General features: G+C 52.6%; 5 protein-coding genes across 5 annotated transcripts; 4 read left to right on the top strand and 1 right to left on the bottom strand.

Moving 5' to 3' along the window:
• Window positions 1–93: 93 nt before the first annotated feature.
• On the bottom strand, window positions 94–1,225 carry MAA_05331 (peroxisomal membrane anchor domain-containing protein; the record flags this gene model as incomplete). Its single annotated transcript, XM_007823329.1, has 2 exons — window positions 94–870; window positions 950–1,225. The coding sequence occupies 2 exons, from the start codon at window positions 1,223–1,225 to the stop codon at window positions 94–96; spliced, it is 1,053 nt and encodes a 350-aa protein (XP_007821520.1).
• A 1,618-nt stretch (window positions 1,226–2,843) lies between these two features.
• On the top strand, window positions 2,844–4,218 carry MAA_05332 (uncharacterized protein; the record flags this gene model as incomplete). Its single annotated transcript, XM_007823330.1, has 3 exons — window positions 2,844–3,735; window positions 3,793–3,899; window positions 3,967–4,218. 3 exons carry the CDS (start codon window positions 2,844–2,846, stop codon window positions 4,216–4,218), a joined length of 1,251 nt encoding a protein of 416 aa, XP_007821521.1.
• Window positions 4,219–5,477: 1,259 nt separating this feature from the next.
• On the top strand, window positions 5,478–7,519 carry MAA_10838 (Ribonuclease/ribotoxin; the record flags this gene model as incomplete). Its single annotated transcript, XM_011412757.1, has 3 exons — window positions 5,478–5,546; window positions 5,611–6,217; window positions 6,276–7,519. 3 exons carry the CDS (start codon window positions 5,478–5,480, stop codon window positions 7,517–7,519), a joined length of 1,920 nt encoding a protein of 639 aa, XP_011411059.1.
• Window positions 7,520–7,753: 234 nt separating this feature from the next.
• Window positions 7,754–8,134, top strand: MAA_10837 (Glycoside hydrolase, family 47; the record flags this gene model as incomplete). The annotated part of the gene is made up of 1 exon (XM_011412756.1): window positions 7,754–8,134. The coding sequence occupies one exon, from the start codon at window positions 7,754–7,756 to the stop codon at window positions 8,132–8,134; it is 381 nt and encodes a 126-aa protein (XP_011411058.1).
• Window positions 8,135–10,781: 2,647 nt separating this feature from the next.
• On the top strand, window positions 10,782–13,248 carry MAA_05333 (uncharacterized protein; the record flags this gene model as incomplete). The annotated part of the gene is made up of 3 exons (XM_007823331.1): window positions 10,782–10,808; window positions 10,881–11,349; window positions 11,768–13,248. 3 exons carry the CDS (start codon window positions 10,782–10,784, stop codon window positions 13,246–13,248), a joined length of 1,977 nt encoding a protein of 658 aa, XP_007821522.1.
• Window positions 13,249–13,728: the final 480 nt, after the last annotated feature.

Genomic DNA, 13,728 nt, shown 5'->3' with positions numbered 1-13,728 from the left:
CGCCATTGTTTCTGCGACTAGCAAAGCAAACAGACGTCCTCCAGTGACTCGGTCTCTGGTGAGCCGGCCAGATGGAGCGCCATCAAGTAATCATTATCTTGTTGAAGCAGGAAAGTTCCTGGTGCTCAGAAGCACACCCTTGACGCGCCTAATGTTATCCCTCACTTTGCGAATTTCATCTTCTGGTTCGTTCCTTTTTGCGGACCCATATATATCATAACCGCCGACAAACTCAGTATATCCGCCGTACGTCATACCATCAAGATCATCCCGGAGGAGATCTAACAAGGTCTTGACATCCTCAAACCCCTCGCTTTGAGCCCGGTATTGATCTTTGAGAATGGAAAGGGATTTTGTTAGAGAGGTCAATGTATCGGCATGGCGCTTAGATGTGGGCTCAGATTCCTTGGGAGCGGGCGTAGCATTCTGGTCTATTAATGAGGTTTGCGTCCCGATGTCGCGATGAAACATTTCTGTAGGGTCTTCGGCGTCGCTGCCGTCACTATCTTCGGATGATGTGGGCTTGGAAGTAGTAGATGGGACCACGGACACGGTCTTTTCGAGCTGGGCAACCAAGTTGTCGAGTCTCTTATATGTTACGTCGTGCAGTTCCGTTCGTGCATCAGTCAAGTTCTCAACCATGGGGGCAATGAGGTACTTGCTGGTTGCGTATAGTACGGTTGATAGGCCAGCAAAAGCATACAAAGTGTTGAAGATGCCATTCTTAGTAACGAGCGGCGGCGGCCGTTCTGGCTTGACGAGGAACTCTGGGTATGTGACGATGGGAGGGCGGTCGCTGGCAGCGCTGAGCGTTGCCGAGTTGTGCAAGACAGACGTGGTTTGTGTGCTACCTGATTCGGGCGTGTCGTTCTGTGCAAGGGCACATGGGTCAGCGACTTATTCGACTGCTCGGCATGGGATAAACAAACAGGCGGGCAATTCAACCGACTTGTGATGATGATTCTGAGTCCATGTCTGAGTGCCCTAGTAGCTTCTCAACGTCGCCTTCGCTGATGCCTTTGGACCTGAGGAATTCGGCCTTCTTCGCCGGCGACGCTGATTTTACTGGGTCTTCGTCGAGGAATCTGCGCGCAATTTGAAGCTGCTGATGGTAATCAGTCTGCTGGGCTGGTGGTTCCGGCTCGATGGCGTTCTCGGCCGAGGCTTCTCGCTGCCATGCCGGGACAGCGGCAACAGGCTTCTTGTTCTGGTCAGAGTCGCCCATGCCTGGTACGCTTAGTACGTTCGATGAGGCGTCGTAATGGAATCCAGGGCGATTATCAATGAGGGAGGCAAGTGGAGGAAGCAGACGTTAAATGGGACAATTGTGCGGACCCTGGGAGCTGGGGATGCCTCGGCAAAAGATCAGTGAAGGGCGCAGTCAAGAAATCTGGGGAACAGTCGACGCAACGGGCAAAGGAACTGTCACAGGCCAGGCAGCTGCAGCGAGCCAGCCCAGCGCCTGCTCAGCGCCTACCAGCGTCTAAGATGACTTGACTTGACTTGACCACATGCAGCCCCACAATGCAGTCAGTTTGCCGCCAGGCAACGAGTGCCAACTGTGCCTGTGCCAGTGCCAGCCTATCAATTGATGTCTCCACCAATGGTCAGCCGCGCCAGGTCAAGCTACTCGTCCTGCCTGCCATCGCACTCTCACACCCTTGGATTGATATCCCGGACGCTCCAAGCATCTCGAAAACAGCTACCTTCAGCCTGTTCTATTACATTCTGCTTCTTGTAAAGGCGGAGAGGCCCTACGTAGCATCAATCACTGTTTTTCTCCCCCTTGGAGCATCCCTCAACCCGCGACCTGGCGCCACGAACCCAGCCTTAGCTCTTCGTTGGCATTTCTGGTGACGATTGGTTCCGTCAACATCGCAACCGGGGGTGATTGAAACAAATATTGAACTGTGGACTCCATCTCCCATTATCCGTTGATTCCGGTCCGTCTCGACGCTGGCTTGCTGGTCATCCTGGCTACACCCCGACGTGTCAGAGTGTCCATTGGCCAACTGGGCGCATTTGTGACACCGCCGAAGGGCAAGGCTGAACATTTGACTGACCAATTCGCGATACTCGTCAGTCACACAGCAGGTAAGCCATCTGATCTTTTCTTTTCTTTTTGCTGCTGCAGTCTTTACCCAGCGTGCCCAATATGCCTCTTCATTCCTCGGGAGCGCCTCACAATTGTTGCACAGTGCGATTCCCATATCGACCAGACGACATCTTCATGAACCTGGTCCGTTTGCCCTGCAACAACATTCAAAGGGAAATTGCCATTTGCCGCTTGTCCCTTACCAAAAGAGACGGCGATATGAACCACAAAGCCGGGTCTGAGCCACACATTGCGTGAAAAGGTCGCATTGAGGCACAAGCTGTGTCTGGAGCCGTCTCGTGCTCTGGGCGCTCTGGCGCTCTGGCGATCCGATGCCTGCCTTCTCCCTGGCTGGCCACCTGGCCTGTTGTGTCGTGTTGGCGCGCCGTTGCTTCGTCATTTGTGTAACCCGACTTGAGGGTCTCCCGCTTGTTACTTGTCGAGCACTCGAGGCACACGTGCAGCAGCTTTTGGATGCAACGCTGGCCAATAAATCGAGCTCTTTCGGTGTCGAGGCTTGAGTGCTGCACGAGTACTGTGCCACCTTGACTTGGTGACGGTTGGCCAAAGTTGGCCAAAGTTGCAGTATCAACCATCTCGACGGCGAACCCTGGATTCTGCCGCCCAGCCCACCCCCTGACTTCCAAACCCGAGTCCTTCAACCTACTTGGGCTCAGTGGTTATTGCTTGCAAATTGAGTCCGTCGATTGGGACATTCCTCTCCCCTACAGCAACCTTTCGCGCTACAATGGCCTCACGACCGCGGCGTTCTGCCGCCACGAAAGCAAACGAGTCTATCTCTGTTCATGCAAAATGGGCTGACGCTAGTGAAAGAAGTGAGCGCAGTACAATGACTTCCCGCCGATCTGGCCGCACCTCTGGCGCAGGTGCTTCAAGAGACCTGCCATCGTCCCCTGATGAAAGCGTTACGGTAAAAACGACGTCCAGGTCGACTCGTGGTGCCAATCGACGAAGTGATCGTTTTGACGGAGGCGAGATTGTCCATGGTACTAGAAACCGTGGTGGCAGAAAAAATTATGTAATCGACTCTAGCCCTGACGAGGAGGAGGAAGAAGATGCTGAAGGTGATGACGTTGAAGACGCAGATGAAGATGCCGAAGGAGATATGGAGGTTGATGCCGAGGGCGACGATATTGATGCAGAAGGGGAGGAAGATGCAGAAGGAGATATTGATATGGATGCACCGGTAGTCTCACGTACGATTAGGGTATCGCAACCCGCTCCTAGGTCTGCCGCCAAAGTCGCTGCCTCCAAGATGGCCATTGGCGAGGATGAAGAGGACGAAGACGATGACGATGACGACGAGTTAAGTGATCCTGTAGACAGTGATGAAGGTGAGCAGACAATGGGATTTGGTGATGAGACAATGGCCGACGAGGATGCCGAGGGCGAAGAGATAGAGGTTGCGGGGGAAGACGAAGAAGAGGAGGAGGAGGAGGAAGAAGAGGAAGACGAGGTGGAGGAAGGCGACGAAGATGCTGAAGGCGAAGAGGTTGGCAATGCTGAAGCCGAGAGTGACGGAGGTACTCGGGAAGGCACCCCTGATCTTACCAAAATGACAAAGCGTCAGAGGGCCAGATTTGAGGAAGAACCGCAGGAATACATGAAGTTGTCTGATGGTAAGTGCATCGTCATCAGCAGAGCTACAGGGTCTTAGTAGCTGACGTGAACAACAGAGGTTCAAGTGAAGAAGCACTTCACAGCAGAAGAGCTGTCCATGAGGCGACAGGAAATGGCTCGTCGCCGTCGCAACCTCAGTGAGAAGCGCAACGAGGAGGTCAAGGTATGCTGGACCACAACATGGCCTTGCAAAACACGTAACTGGTTCACGTATGCTGATGGAATTTTAGATGGAAACTATCAACAAACTTCTCAAGAAGCAAGCGCCAAAGATTAATCGCAAGGCGGCCGCTGCAGCTGCCCGGGCCGACAGTCCTACAGAGGAATTGTATAGACCTGATCCTACACTCATACGCTGGGTAAACAACAAGAATGGGAGCAGAGTATCGGTGCCCGCGGATATCATGACCGGTCCAGCCGGCCAAGTCTTCTCGAAAGGTGGCGGTCTGGCATCCGGGAAGATGGTCGAAGAGGTAGCTTAGACGAACCTGGCAGCATGCACGACTTGACCTTTGAGCTCAGGTTGGGAGGAGATTCATGCTGTGGTGGAGTCGAGGGTCAAAGGACGCTTGTGAATTAGAGGACAACAACATCAAGGGAGTATTGGTTTATTGCCTTTTGACATAGCTAGGCAGGTACTTGAGTGAACTTTTACCAAAGGGGACTTGACGTGAAGACAAACATGGTGTACTCAAAAGCGCCAGCCACGATTCGTAATACGTTATTTGAAAAGCATCCACACCAGTGTATTGAATTACAACATAGCAAGGAAGACGGGGGCTTTGCCTTTGTGCGCCGAGGTTGTGAAGCAGTGATTGATTGAGCCTCCAGTCTGTAGACGAAGGGCTCTAAATCTATGACTTTGCTCGTGGCATAGGAACAAAAGCCTACGGCAGTGAAGGCATGCAAAAAGAGACGGAGGCTTTTGGGGCGCAGAAAATCAACTTTGCGACGACACATACAATATATAGTCATGCTGCGATGGGAAGACGAAGTGATGTGGCTTTGTTAAGTTGATAGGAAGGGCCCCTTGTCGTCGTCATGGTGTCTGTCGTCTTCTCAAGACAAGTATGGAAGCAGTATTAAGCACACTCAAAACAAAATGGCACGTCCATACCATGCTTTGGTTAACGAATCGCACAAATGTCAAGGCTCAATTCAAGGCGACGCCACGGCCCAGATTTGCGAATTGCGACGTTGTTTTCGCACCACATCCCACTACCTAGGTACGTTCGACTACCTGACTTTGTTCTCACCCAAGTCTCACCATCTCATCCCAACCTACCCAGCCACCACTTAGGCGACAAAATGTGAAGGAAACATAGTTCAACATGTTGACGATGTTCATTGCTACTACCTTGTTCCGTCTCTTTGCCGCTTCCCTTTCTCCCCCCCGCCCTTGTCTTGTTTTTTGCGTGTTCCTGGATTGTTATATCGAGCTCTCCTTGTTCAAAATGTCTTCTTTCAGCTGATGCACCCTTGCCCCGTACAGCAGCGGCGGATTTATTATATATATCTGCCCATTCGCTTCACTACTTTTGTGTCGACAATCAACGCACACAACCCCCCCCTGCCCCTATTCTTCCGACTTCCAGGTGTAGTTCCTTGGTATAGGATAGGACAGCCTACAAGTACAAGGCCCTGTAAACGACGGCGAGCCACGACTTGCAAAAAAGAGCGGCCGTGGAGTGTCTCTTTTCGGGGCTTTTTTTGTCTACCCGATCACCAACGGCTTCGACAGATGGACGACAACACTCAACGATACTATGCTGGGATGGCAACCCCTGACCACAACTTCACCCCTCCAATGGTAAGAACCAACCGTCTGCTTTGAATTTTGGGAATCTGTACAAGCTAATAAGAGGAATTTCAAGTCTTCACCCAGGAATACGAGCACGAGCATGAGAAACAGGGAGCTCCCAGCTGGAAACATCAACCAGGTCACCCATGGCCGGCCCGTCAATGGCTATGTCAACGTCAACAGTACAGGTAGCCAGAGAAACCCCAACAACAACTGTTACACCTCCTTCGACAATAACCTAAACGCCAGTGGTATGATGCCTTTTGCCCGCCAAGGAAGTCAGCCTACTCCCGCTGGTAGCAGCAGGCCAAACAAGGCTCATCATATACCAATGCATCCGCAAATGCACCCGCCATGGTCTATGGCAAGCAACTCTCCGTATCAAAGTCCACACGCCCCCGGCAGGGTTGGAGCAAACACCCCGATGATAGCTCGTGGACAGGCACCGTTCAATTCTCCCTACCCCCAGCGGCATCAGGGCGTCCCACAACGAATGATGCCGCCTGGACCCCACGAGAATCAACTCCCAAACCGAAGAATGCCTCAATATTGTCAACAACCGCTTGCTCAGCCCTCCCCAGATATCTCGTGGGACGTGATTCGGCAGGGGCAATACGGACAAGCTGTTCAAACCGGCAATCAAGGCACCAGAGAGCCTCGTTTAAATATAACTAGCACGCGTAAGTTCCACTCCTTTCAGGATTTATTCCGCACAGTTCTTGCTAAGGCGCGAGACAGGTCCGCAACCCAACACGACTCCAGCGGGCACATCTCGTCAGATGCCCAATGTTACCTTCCCCGGCCGTCCAAACACCTACAAGCAGCAAGATGACTCTGTTAACGAAGGGGCCAAAGGGCCAGTTCTCACGGTGGAACCGGAGAGCGTGGTGACGCCGCAGTCTATTGACACTGGAGATGAGAATGATTTTCTTTCAGGTGCACGGGCGCCACGTCTTTCGGCTGCTGTTAAAGAGGGAGTGGAGAAAGCATTTGAAACTGGGCTGCTTCAGGGTCAGAGCGTAGTCTTCTCAAGCTTTGAAAAGGAGTTTCGCGAGAGCCGCACTATTTTCGGGGTGACGACGACTATGTCTAGAAACAAAGCAGCGGATCAAGTCATCAAAAATGTTCAAGACCAACTTAAAGCATTGTTCGATCCCTGTAAGGCAGGGGTTCCGACGCACCCGGGCGTGATACAGACTCGACAATCGCTAGAGAAGAGCATCAGTAACGGTAACCAAGAAGCTCCAGCACATCGCGCAGAGGAGACATCACGAACAAAGGACGCTGCAGCTGGGGCCCAGGAAAGTAATGAAAAAAATCCATCACGGGCTAATCAGACTATTCATAGCAACAAGACCCCCAAGAGTGCGAGAAGGGAGGCCAGATCCCAAACACCGCAAAGTTCGCAAATAGTCCCAGGCCGCAGGCGCAGCAAAAGCAAACCTGTGGGCTACACCATTCTTCGCGTTCATGATGAGTATAGTTATGAAGGGAACAAATTCCCTTCGTACCAATGTTCCGACGGGCATAGGCGTATCAGCAGTCCAACCATGGTCGAGGAGCGCACACAACAACAAACCAGAGCTCCTGCGAATCCTGCGAATCCTACTCCGGCTCCGGCGATGGGCACGCCATCCCACACGGCAAAGACATTCTCCAAGCGAGAACTCGAGCCAGAAAGCGACCGTTCCCGTGTGTCGAAGAAGACCAAGGTCGCTCACCCATCGGACCCGGCGACTATGAGCCTTCCATCTGGCGCATCATTTGAGCCTGTGTTGTCTGGTTTCGCCAACCAAAATGCTACAGAGATTATGGCCAGCGACTTTAATCAGCTTCAGAACCTTGCGTGTCATATGCAACAACAAACGGATCCATACGCTGCAGCTGGCACTACTCCAGCCGTTTTCCCGGGCAATGCGGAAAACAACTTGTTGCAACCAGTTCAGCATACCCAAGCGCCCGCGATAGTACCTGATGGTTAGGACCCTCAGACTAATAGCAGACTCGACGAAGTGTTTGATTTGGCGCGGTTTGAGGCAGATTTCGGCCACGATGGCACACAAACCATCAAGCTCGAGGACGCGGAGCAAGCCATCGCAGCAAGGGCAGGAGATACAACCTACGTATCAACAGGAGAGGGAGTAGCAGAATACGACCCATCTGTGCGCGATGCCCAGGGACGTCGCGAGAAGAAGCAGATGCCAAAGAGGAAGGAAATGGACGCAGCCGAGCGCCACAGAGCAGCGGATCAAGGACCAGAAGGCAGAGAACTGCAGGGCGAGCAAAAGAGGCCAGCAGTGAGAGGCGGAATGGCTCCGATTATCGAACAAGGCACGGCTGCGGGTATCCCCTCGCGCGCGTGTCAAGAATTCGATGCGCCCACGATGAGCTCCGCGAATGCTGCCAACGGTGGAATGCTCCCCGTGGCAGGGGACGGCTCTACGTACGTGGAACCAAACCTGCTCGGTTACTTTGACCCTGGGTTTGATGCGTACGTAGGGTACGACGGCGCGGACAGCTACAACGAGGCGGGCGTCCTGGCGGGAGGACAGTTGTTTTCCGACCAGTTGGAAGACTTGGGGTTTGGGGTGGGATAATAGCGCAATCATTTCTTTCTTTCTTTCTTTCTTTTTTTAAAAAAAGCTTGCAGCGATCATCTTTTGCACAATATTTAGAGGTATGTTTTGTTTGCATGGTTCAGCGGGCAGACCTGAGAAAGGTAAGGCGACACGGAGGACGACGCCATCTGCCGCCGCAGGAAGAGGGCTGAGAATTGGATTTTCTTGGGAGAAAAGAAAGACACCAACCAGACAGGATAGATAGAGTGGTGTGTTACTCGGTACTTTGCGTTGATTTTGCTTGCAGGCAGCCAGAGTTTATATTCGGATTCGGCTTCGAGATGCTCGATGCTCGATGCTCGAGATGGAGACGATTCCGGACACGGATAAACTTGGAGTGCCATAGACTAAACAGTGCTAAACTCGTTCTTTTCCTCTATTTTTCATTTTATTTTCTTTTTAAATCAAGTTGGGTGCAGTTTGAAAAGATGAGGCGGCATCTGGAGGACAGAGTACCGAGTGCAACAGTCTTGCTAAGCCGGCAGGTTGACCCTGTTCCTAGATACGGACCACGCCGGCAAGGCTGCCCAGTTAAAGGGGGACCGCGTGATGTAATTTGATTATCTGCCATCTGCAGCCATGCATGCATTGCCAAGGTCCATGTTCTGTTTCATGTTGCGAGACGGCGTATTCACGCCCCCCCAGAATGCGTCTGCGGGGGCGCTTCGGACCAAGCTTGGGATTCGGATATGTTGTCTTGGAAATGCCCAGCTGCGCGCTGACGAACGCACGACGACGGTAGGGATATACAATTGCCTGGCACGGATGGGCTTGGTGCGACTTTGATTTTTGAAGATGTGCCGTCATGTGCAGACGAATTGTGGCGTTGCGTGCGCATGTATGTATGGCAGCACGAGCATTGGCATTGAAAAAAAATATAATTAAATAAAATAAACTGAGAGAAGAAAAGCCAGGCATATTACATGCTACACACTCCGTACATAGCAGGTAGGTTGGTCGATACACGCAAAAACATGTAATTATCAATTGAAAATGTTGAAACCATGCCCTGCCCTTGTAAGGCTACACGTGGATCGACACCTGGACCCTGGTCAGTTGACTACTATTGACTTGTAGTAGTACTACATAGGTACTCCGTAGCTGACATTGACATGATTCTGCGCATCGGCGCCTGTCTTGGATCGTGGTGGTGGTGGGTCGTCGACGCGAGTCAATCCGTTGATGGCATTTGATGTCTTTGGTGGCCGGCTTATACCCACGATGCCAACTGGTCCTGCAGTGTGCACGCCGAGTCGTACATGACGCCACACGACAATCCCGCCGACAGCACTCGACGACTCGGATATACATGCACATGCGTCTGGGCCACGGCATGATATGAGTGCCACTGGGAACTGCACACTGGTCCAAGTTGGGTGGTTAGTGCAGGGCGCGTGGCCGAATGCAGCTGCACCAGTTGAACAAGTAACACCGTAGACACTCGAGCTGTTCAGGCCACTGCCGTCGCCCCCGAAATGGAGCTGTCAATGCTTGCTTGTTGAATAGACGCGGCGCCGACTATCCGATTGGTGCCGCTCACCAGCGCAATTGGTGCCGCCGTGGATTCCATGCCTTGAATGTTGACGGTTCTGCTGCAGGGAGTCAGTCACACGACCTCGAATATGAGGTGGTTGGAAGTGCTTGGCCGCGACTCCACTACACAAGTACAAATACATGTGTTATTATTTGACACCCTGCTTGCCTGGCTTCTTTTGACTTGCATCTTGCGTTCCTAAAAAATAAATAAAAATTGAATCAAATAACGCATGAAATGGCTGGTATGGGCTAGGGGAAAAGGACGTTGCTCGTCGTCGGCTTGATCGTGTCCGAAGCGTTGACAAGTTGGCCTTGGAATCTTCACACTACTACTAGTACATATCGAGGGCTGGCGGCGCCTCAACCCCACTTTTTGGCGAGTGTGGGACCCTGGTTTGCCTTTTCAATGGTACGCGGGACCGATTGACCAGACTTGACTTGGCCATGGCCTCGGGGTATCATTTTTTTTGTCAATCCAACGTTGGTTTTTGCCAGCCGTCTCCTCGTGAGTTTCTTGGGTGGCGGCGGCGGCAGCAGCAGCAGCAGAGAAGACAACAAACGACGACGACGACGGCGGCGGCGGCTGTTTGGCTTGTACATACATAACTCTCTGTCTGGTTGTCTGTCTATTCTCTGTCCACCGCCCATCGCCACGGCTGGCACATGTCCCTTCTGTGGAACAATCAAATTCCCACTTGACGCTTCAAGGCTCTTTCTTGCCTGTTTGCCCAACATAAGGTCACACGCCCTGCCTTGGGCCTGGCGGCATCTTCTGTCTCACGCAGTCTTGCCCTTCAATGTTCGCGCTGCCGCCTGCCCGCCTCATGTCGCAGTGACACGTCTTTGTCCCGCTACACCTCGACTTGAACGACCAGAAAGGACCCGAAAAGACTTGACGCAGGGCTGGGGGACGTGACAAGCAGCCCCCTTGTGTGTCAGTTTGCTGCCATCCAACATCCCGCCGGCCTGAACTGCCGTTTCTCCCAAGAAGCGACAATCGACTTGTGGCGAAACCATCGGCCGCCACGCAAACATTTCAAGAACCACGAGCCAGAAACGGCCAAAGCAGCACCCGCCATGGTCCAGAACCATGCCCAGCATCCGCGGCCCGCGCCAAGTAAGTCGAGTCTCGTCGAGTCTCGTTGAATGCTCATATTATTGATTCTATTTCTTGCCTTTGCATTTTCAGATGCTCCCTGCCCGACCCCAAGGCTCGTTTGCTGCTTCTGCCCACGCGCTTGACCACTGGCTCCGCACTGTGGCGTCTGCCTCACCAGCACTCACACCACGGCTCAACATTGAACTCTGTAGCACTCCAGTCTGCTCAAGTGCTCTCATCACAGACATCCCTGGATGCTCATCCCAACTTCATCGCGCCGAGTTTGGCCCGCTTCATCTGCTCGCCCTGCCGTGTCGTGCCGTGTCGTGTCACTTCGCCGCACCAGACCGCAGATCTAATTCCCAAAAGCTACTTTGCCAACCTCGTCGCCCTCGTGGCTTTATATCTTGTCCTGCCCTGCCCTGCCCTGTCCTCTCTTACACTGTTCCCTCTGCGAGTGCAACCACGAGATCAGTCAACTGCTGGCCTCGCCACGTTGAACAGTCAACTGGCCATCTCGCGGCGCAATTGGCCTTCTTGCTTCGGCGAGCCGCAACAAGTGCTCTATTTCTTAAACGTCACTCTTGAGTCTTGACCATCGCCGGCGTTGTTGTTTTCCAATCTTCTGCAGCAGACTATCGGCACTCGAAACGATCATCAACATACCAGTGGTCTTCTTTGAGCATATCTAAGCGGCAGCGAGTTGGAGACCACGGCTGTTCCTGCTCTTCATGTATTATAGTCGGGTTCTAAATTTGCTGCTTTGACTTGGCTAGTTTGGCCGCCACAGCTCACGGGCGTCTTCTTCGCCGCCCTCGTTTCGTTGTCTTTCTCTCTGTCTTGAGCTACAATCAACCTCTTTGACGTCTTCACTAATCATCATCTTCTTGCACTCGTCACTCACCACGCTCTGTCTTGAATGCCGCTTTGGGCACCGGCTGACTGACTTTGATTTTTGTTTTTCTCACCGAATATAGAGCGCGAGGACACCACACCGTCTCCTGCGCTGTCGCAAGACAAAGACAAGGACCAACGCATCGCAGCTCCACAGCCCGAATCAGTTCCCGCTGAATTGACAAAGCCCTCAGCCATGATCTTCTCCGACTTTTACAGAAGTCCACGCTCACCACTATCCAAGCTTCGCTTGCACCATCCGCAGCTACCAGCTCAGCTGCCCACCGCAGCACCTGAATGGCGAGCCGATGAGTATGCCGATCTTCTGAGCAAAGACAAAACCAAGCAAAAGGAGGCCGTGAAGCGCTACTTGACTGATAAGGTCCGCAGCGACTGGACCTTTGCTTGGCCGCCTGTCGTTTCAAACGAAAATGTTGCGTCATCGAGGCCCGAAGGCCCAGGAGCTTCTGTCGAGCTCCCAAATCAGGCCAACTCCTCAAAGAAACGGGGAGGGGCTCAGGCTCCTACGAGCGAAGAAGATGGATATCGAGGAGGAGAAGGCACTGAGCTAGATGAACCCGAGTCCGATACCGGAGATGACAATGCCATCGTCGATGATGACAACGACGACGCCGAGTCTGTATACAGCGTAATGTCAGAAGATGCGATACATTATCGTCCTCGGACCGAATGGACGTCGGATCTGTCCGACGATGAGGATATGCCACCCAAGCCCTCACCGTTTCGCTTTGATAACCCCGACTCTATCCAATCCGCCATTCAAGACATTGTGCGTGCAAGGAAGGCTCGCAGGCGGCGTGCTCTGCGGGAAGAGATTGCTTGGAACGAGGGACTCGCCTGTTTTGAAGCAAGGCGGAATGCTTGGACCGGCGCCAAGACGGTCCGTGTTCGAAGTAAGCCTGTAACCACACCTCCCGCATCGCCGCGATCACCAAGGCGATTTTTCTTTCGTCGCTCCATGTCCGGATCGCCACCCAATCCGGCGGTGGCTGTTCTCTCCCAGCACGGAGAATGCTGTGGTGCGGTATCCGACTCGTCATCCGCCTCAAAGGACGCTGAAAAGGACTTGAAAAAACATCAAAGCACCGACTCGACCGTATCGGACTCTACCAGAATTCAGACTTACCCTATTGAAACACTGCTGCCAGTTGGACAGCCTCTTCTTCCGCCTACAAACCCTCTGCGAGCTTCAATCTCGCCGGCGGTTTATTTGAGCCTCTATGACAAGGTGATTTTGCACAATCTGCAGCCGGCATGCCCCATCAACTTGTCAGATATGTTGCGATCTTGCGTTGCCGGATGGAAACGAGATGGCGAGTGGCCTCCGCGATGCTCGGCGCCCGATCCGATGCCAGCGACTCGAAAGAAAAAAAAGGCAGCGCCAGCCTCTGCGACTGACAATACTGGAAATGTGACGAGACGCATGAGTTTCGGCCTCTTGGGTCGCGATAAGGATGATGAAGGCGGTGCTGGCAAAGGTATTCGCCGTAGTCTGCAAAGAGCGCTTGGAATTGGTGTCATGGCCGGCATGGGAGATGCCTGAGTGCACCTTCAGAATCACACAGACTTACGATATTATGGGAGAAGACATGTGTGACGAACTCAGTTGCAGGAGGAACTGGTGGGACCCGGCGTTTCTTATGACACATGGACATTGGCGTATTGCATTTACTATTTCATGTTGGCTTGGCGCAGGACGGGCATACGTATTTCCCATTCGCAATATACCCTTGCATGGAAATTGGGGCTTCAGGGATTCGTGACAAACTGTCGATCATTTAAAGACGTACATACAGATAATAATAGGCCAATTCACTGTACCATGACAACCTTGTTCTTTTAATTCAACACGGCTGTTGGGGCTGGACATTTGTCAATGTACACGAGAAAGGTGCTACGACAAACCGAATGTTTCCAGTTTTGCGTGACGATGTCGCTTCGTAAGTGTTGAATACCTAGAGACCTACGGTAGTACATACCTAGGTAAATAGGCTTAATTTGTTTAGTCGTGCAGCGCCAAGTC

Source organism: Metarhizium robertsii, assembly GCF_000187425.2.
Source record: "Metarhizium robertsii ARSEF 23 chromosome Unknown MAA_Scf_2, whole genome shotgun sequence".
NCBI classification, from domain to species: domain Eukaryota; kingdom Fungi; phylum Ascomycota; class Sordariomycetes; order Hypocreales; family Clavicipitaceae; genus Metarhizium; species Metarhizium robertsii.
Note: the sequence above shows the minus strand (reverse complement) of the source record. Positions and strands in the feature narration are given on the sequence as shown.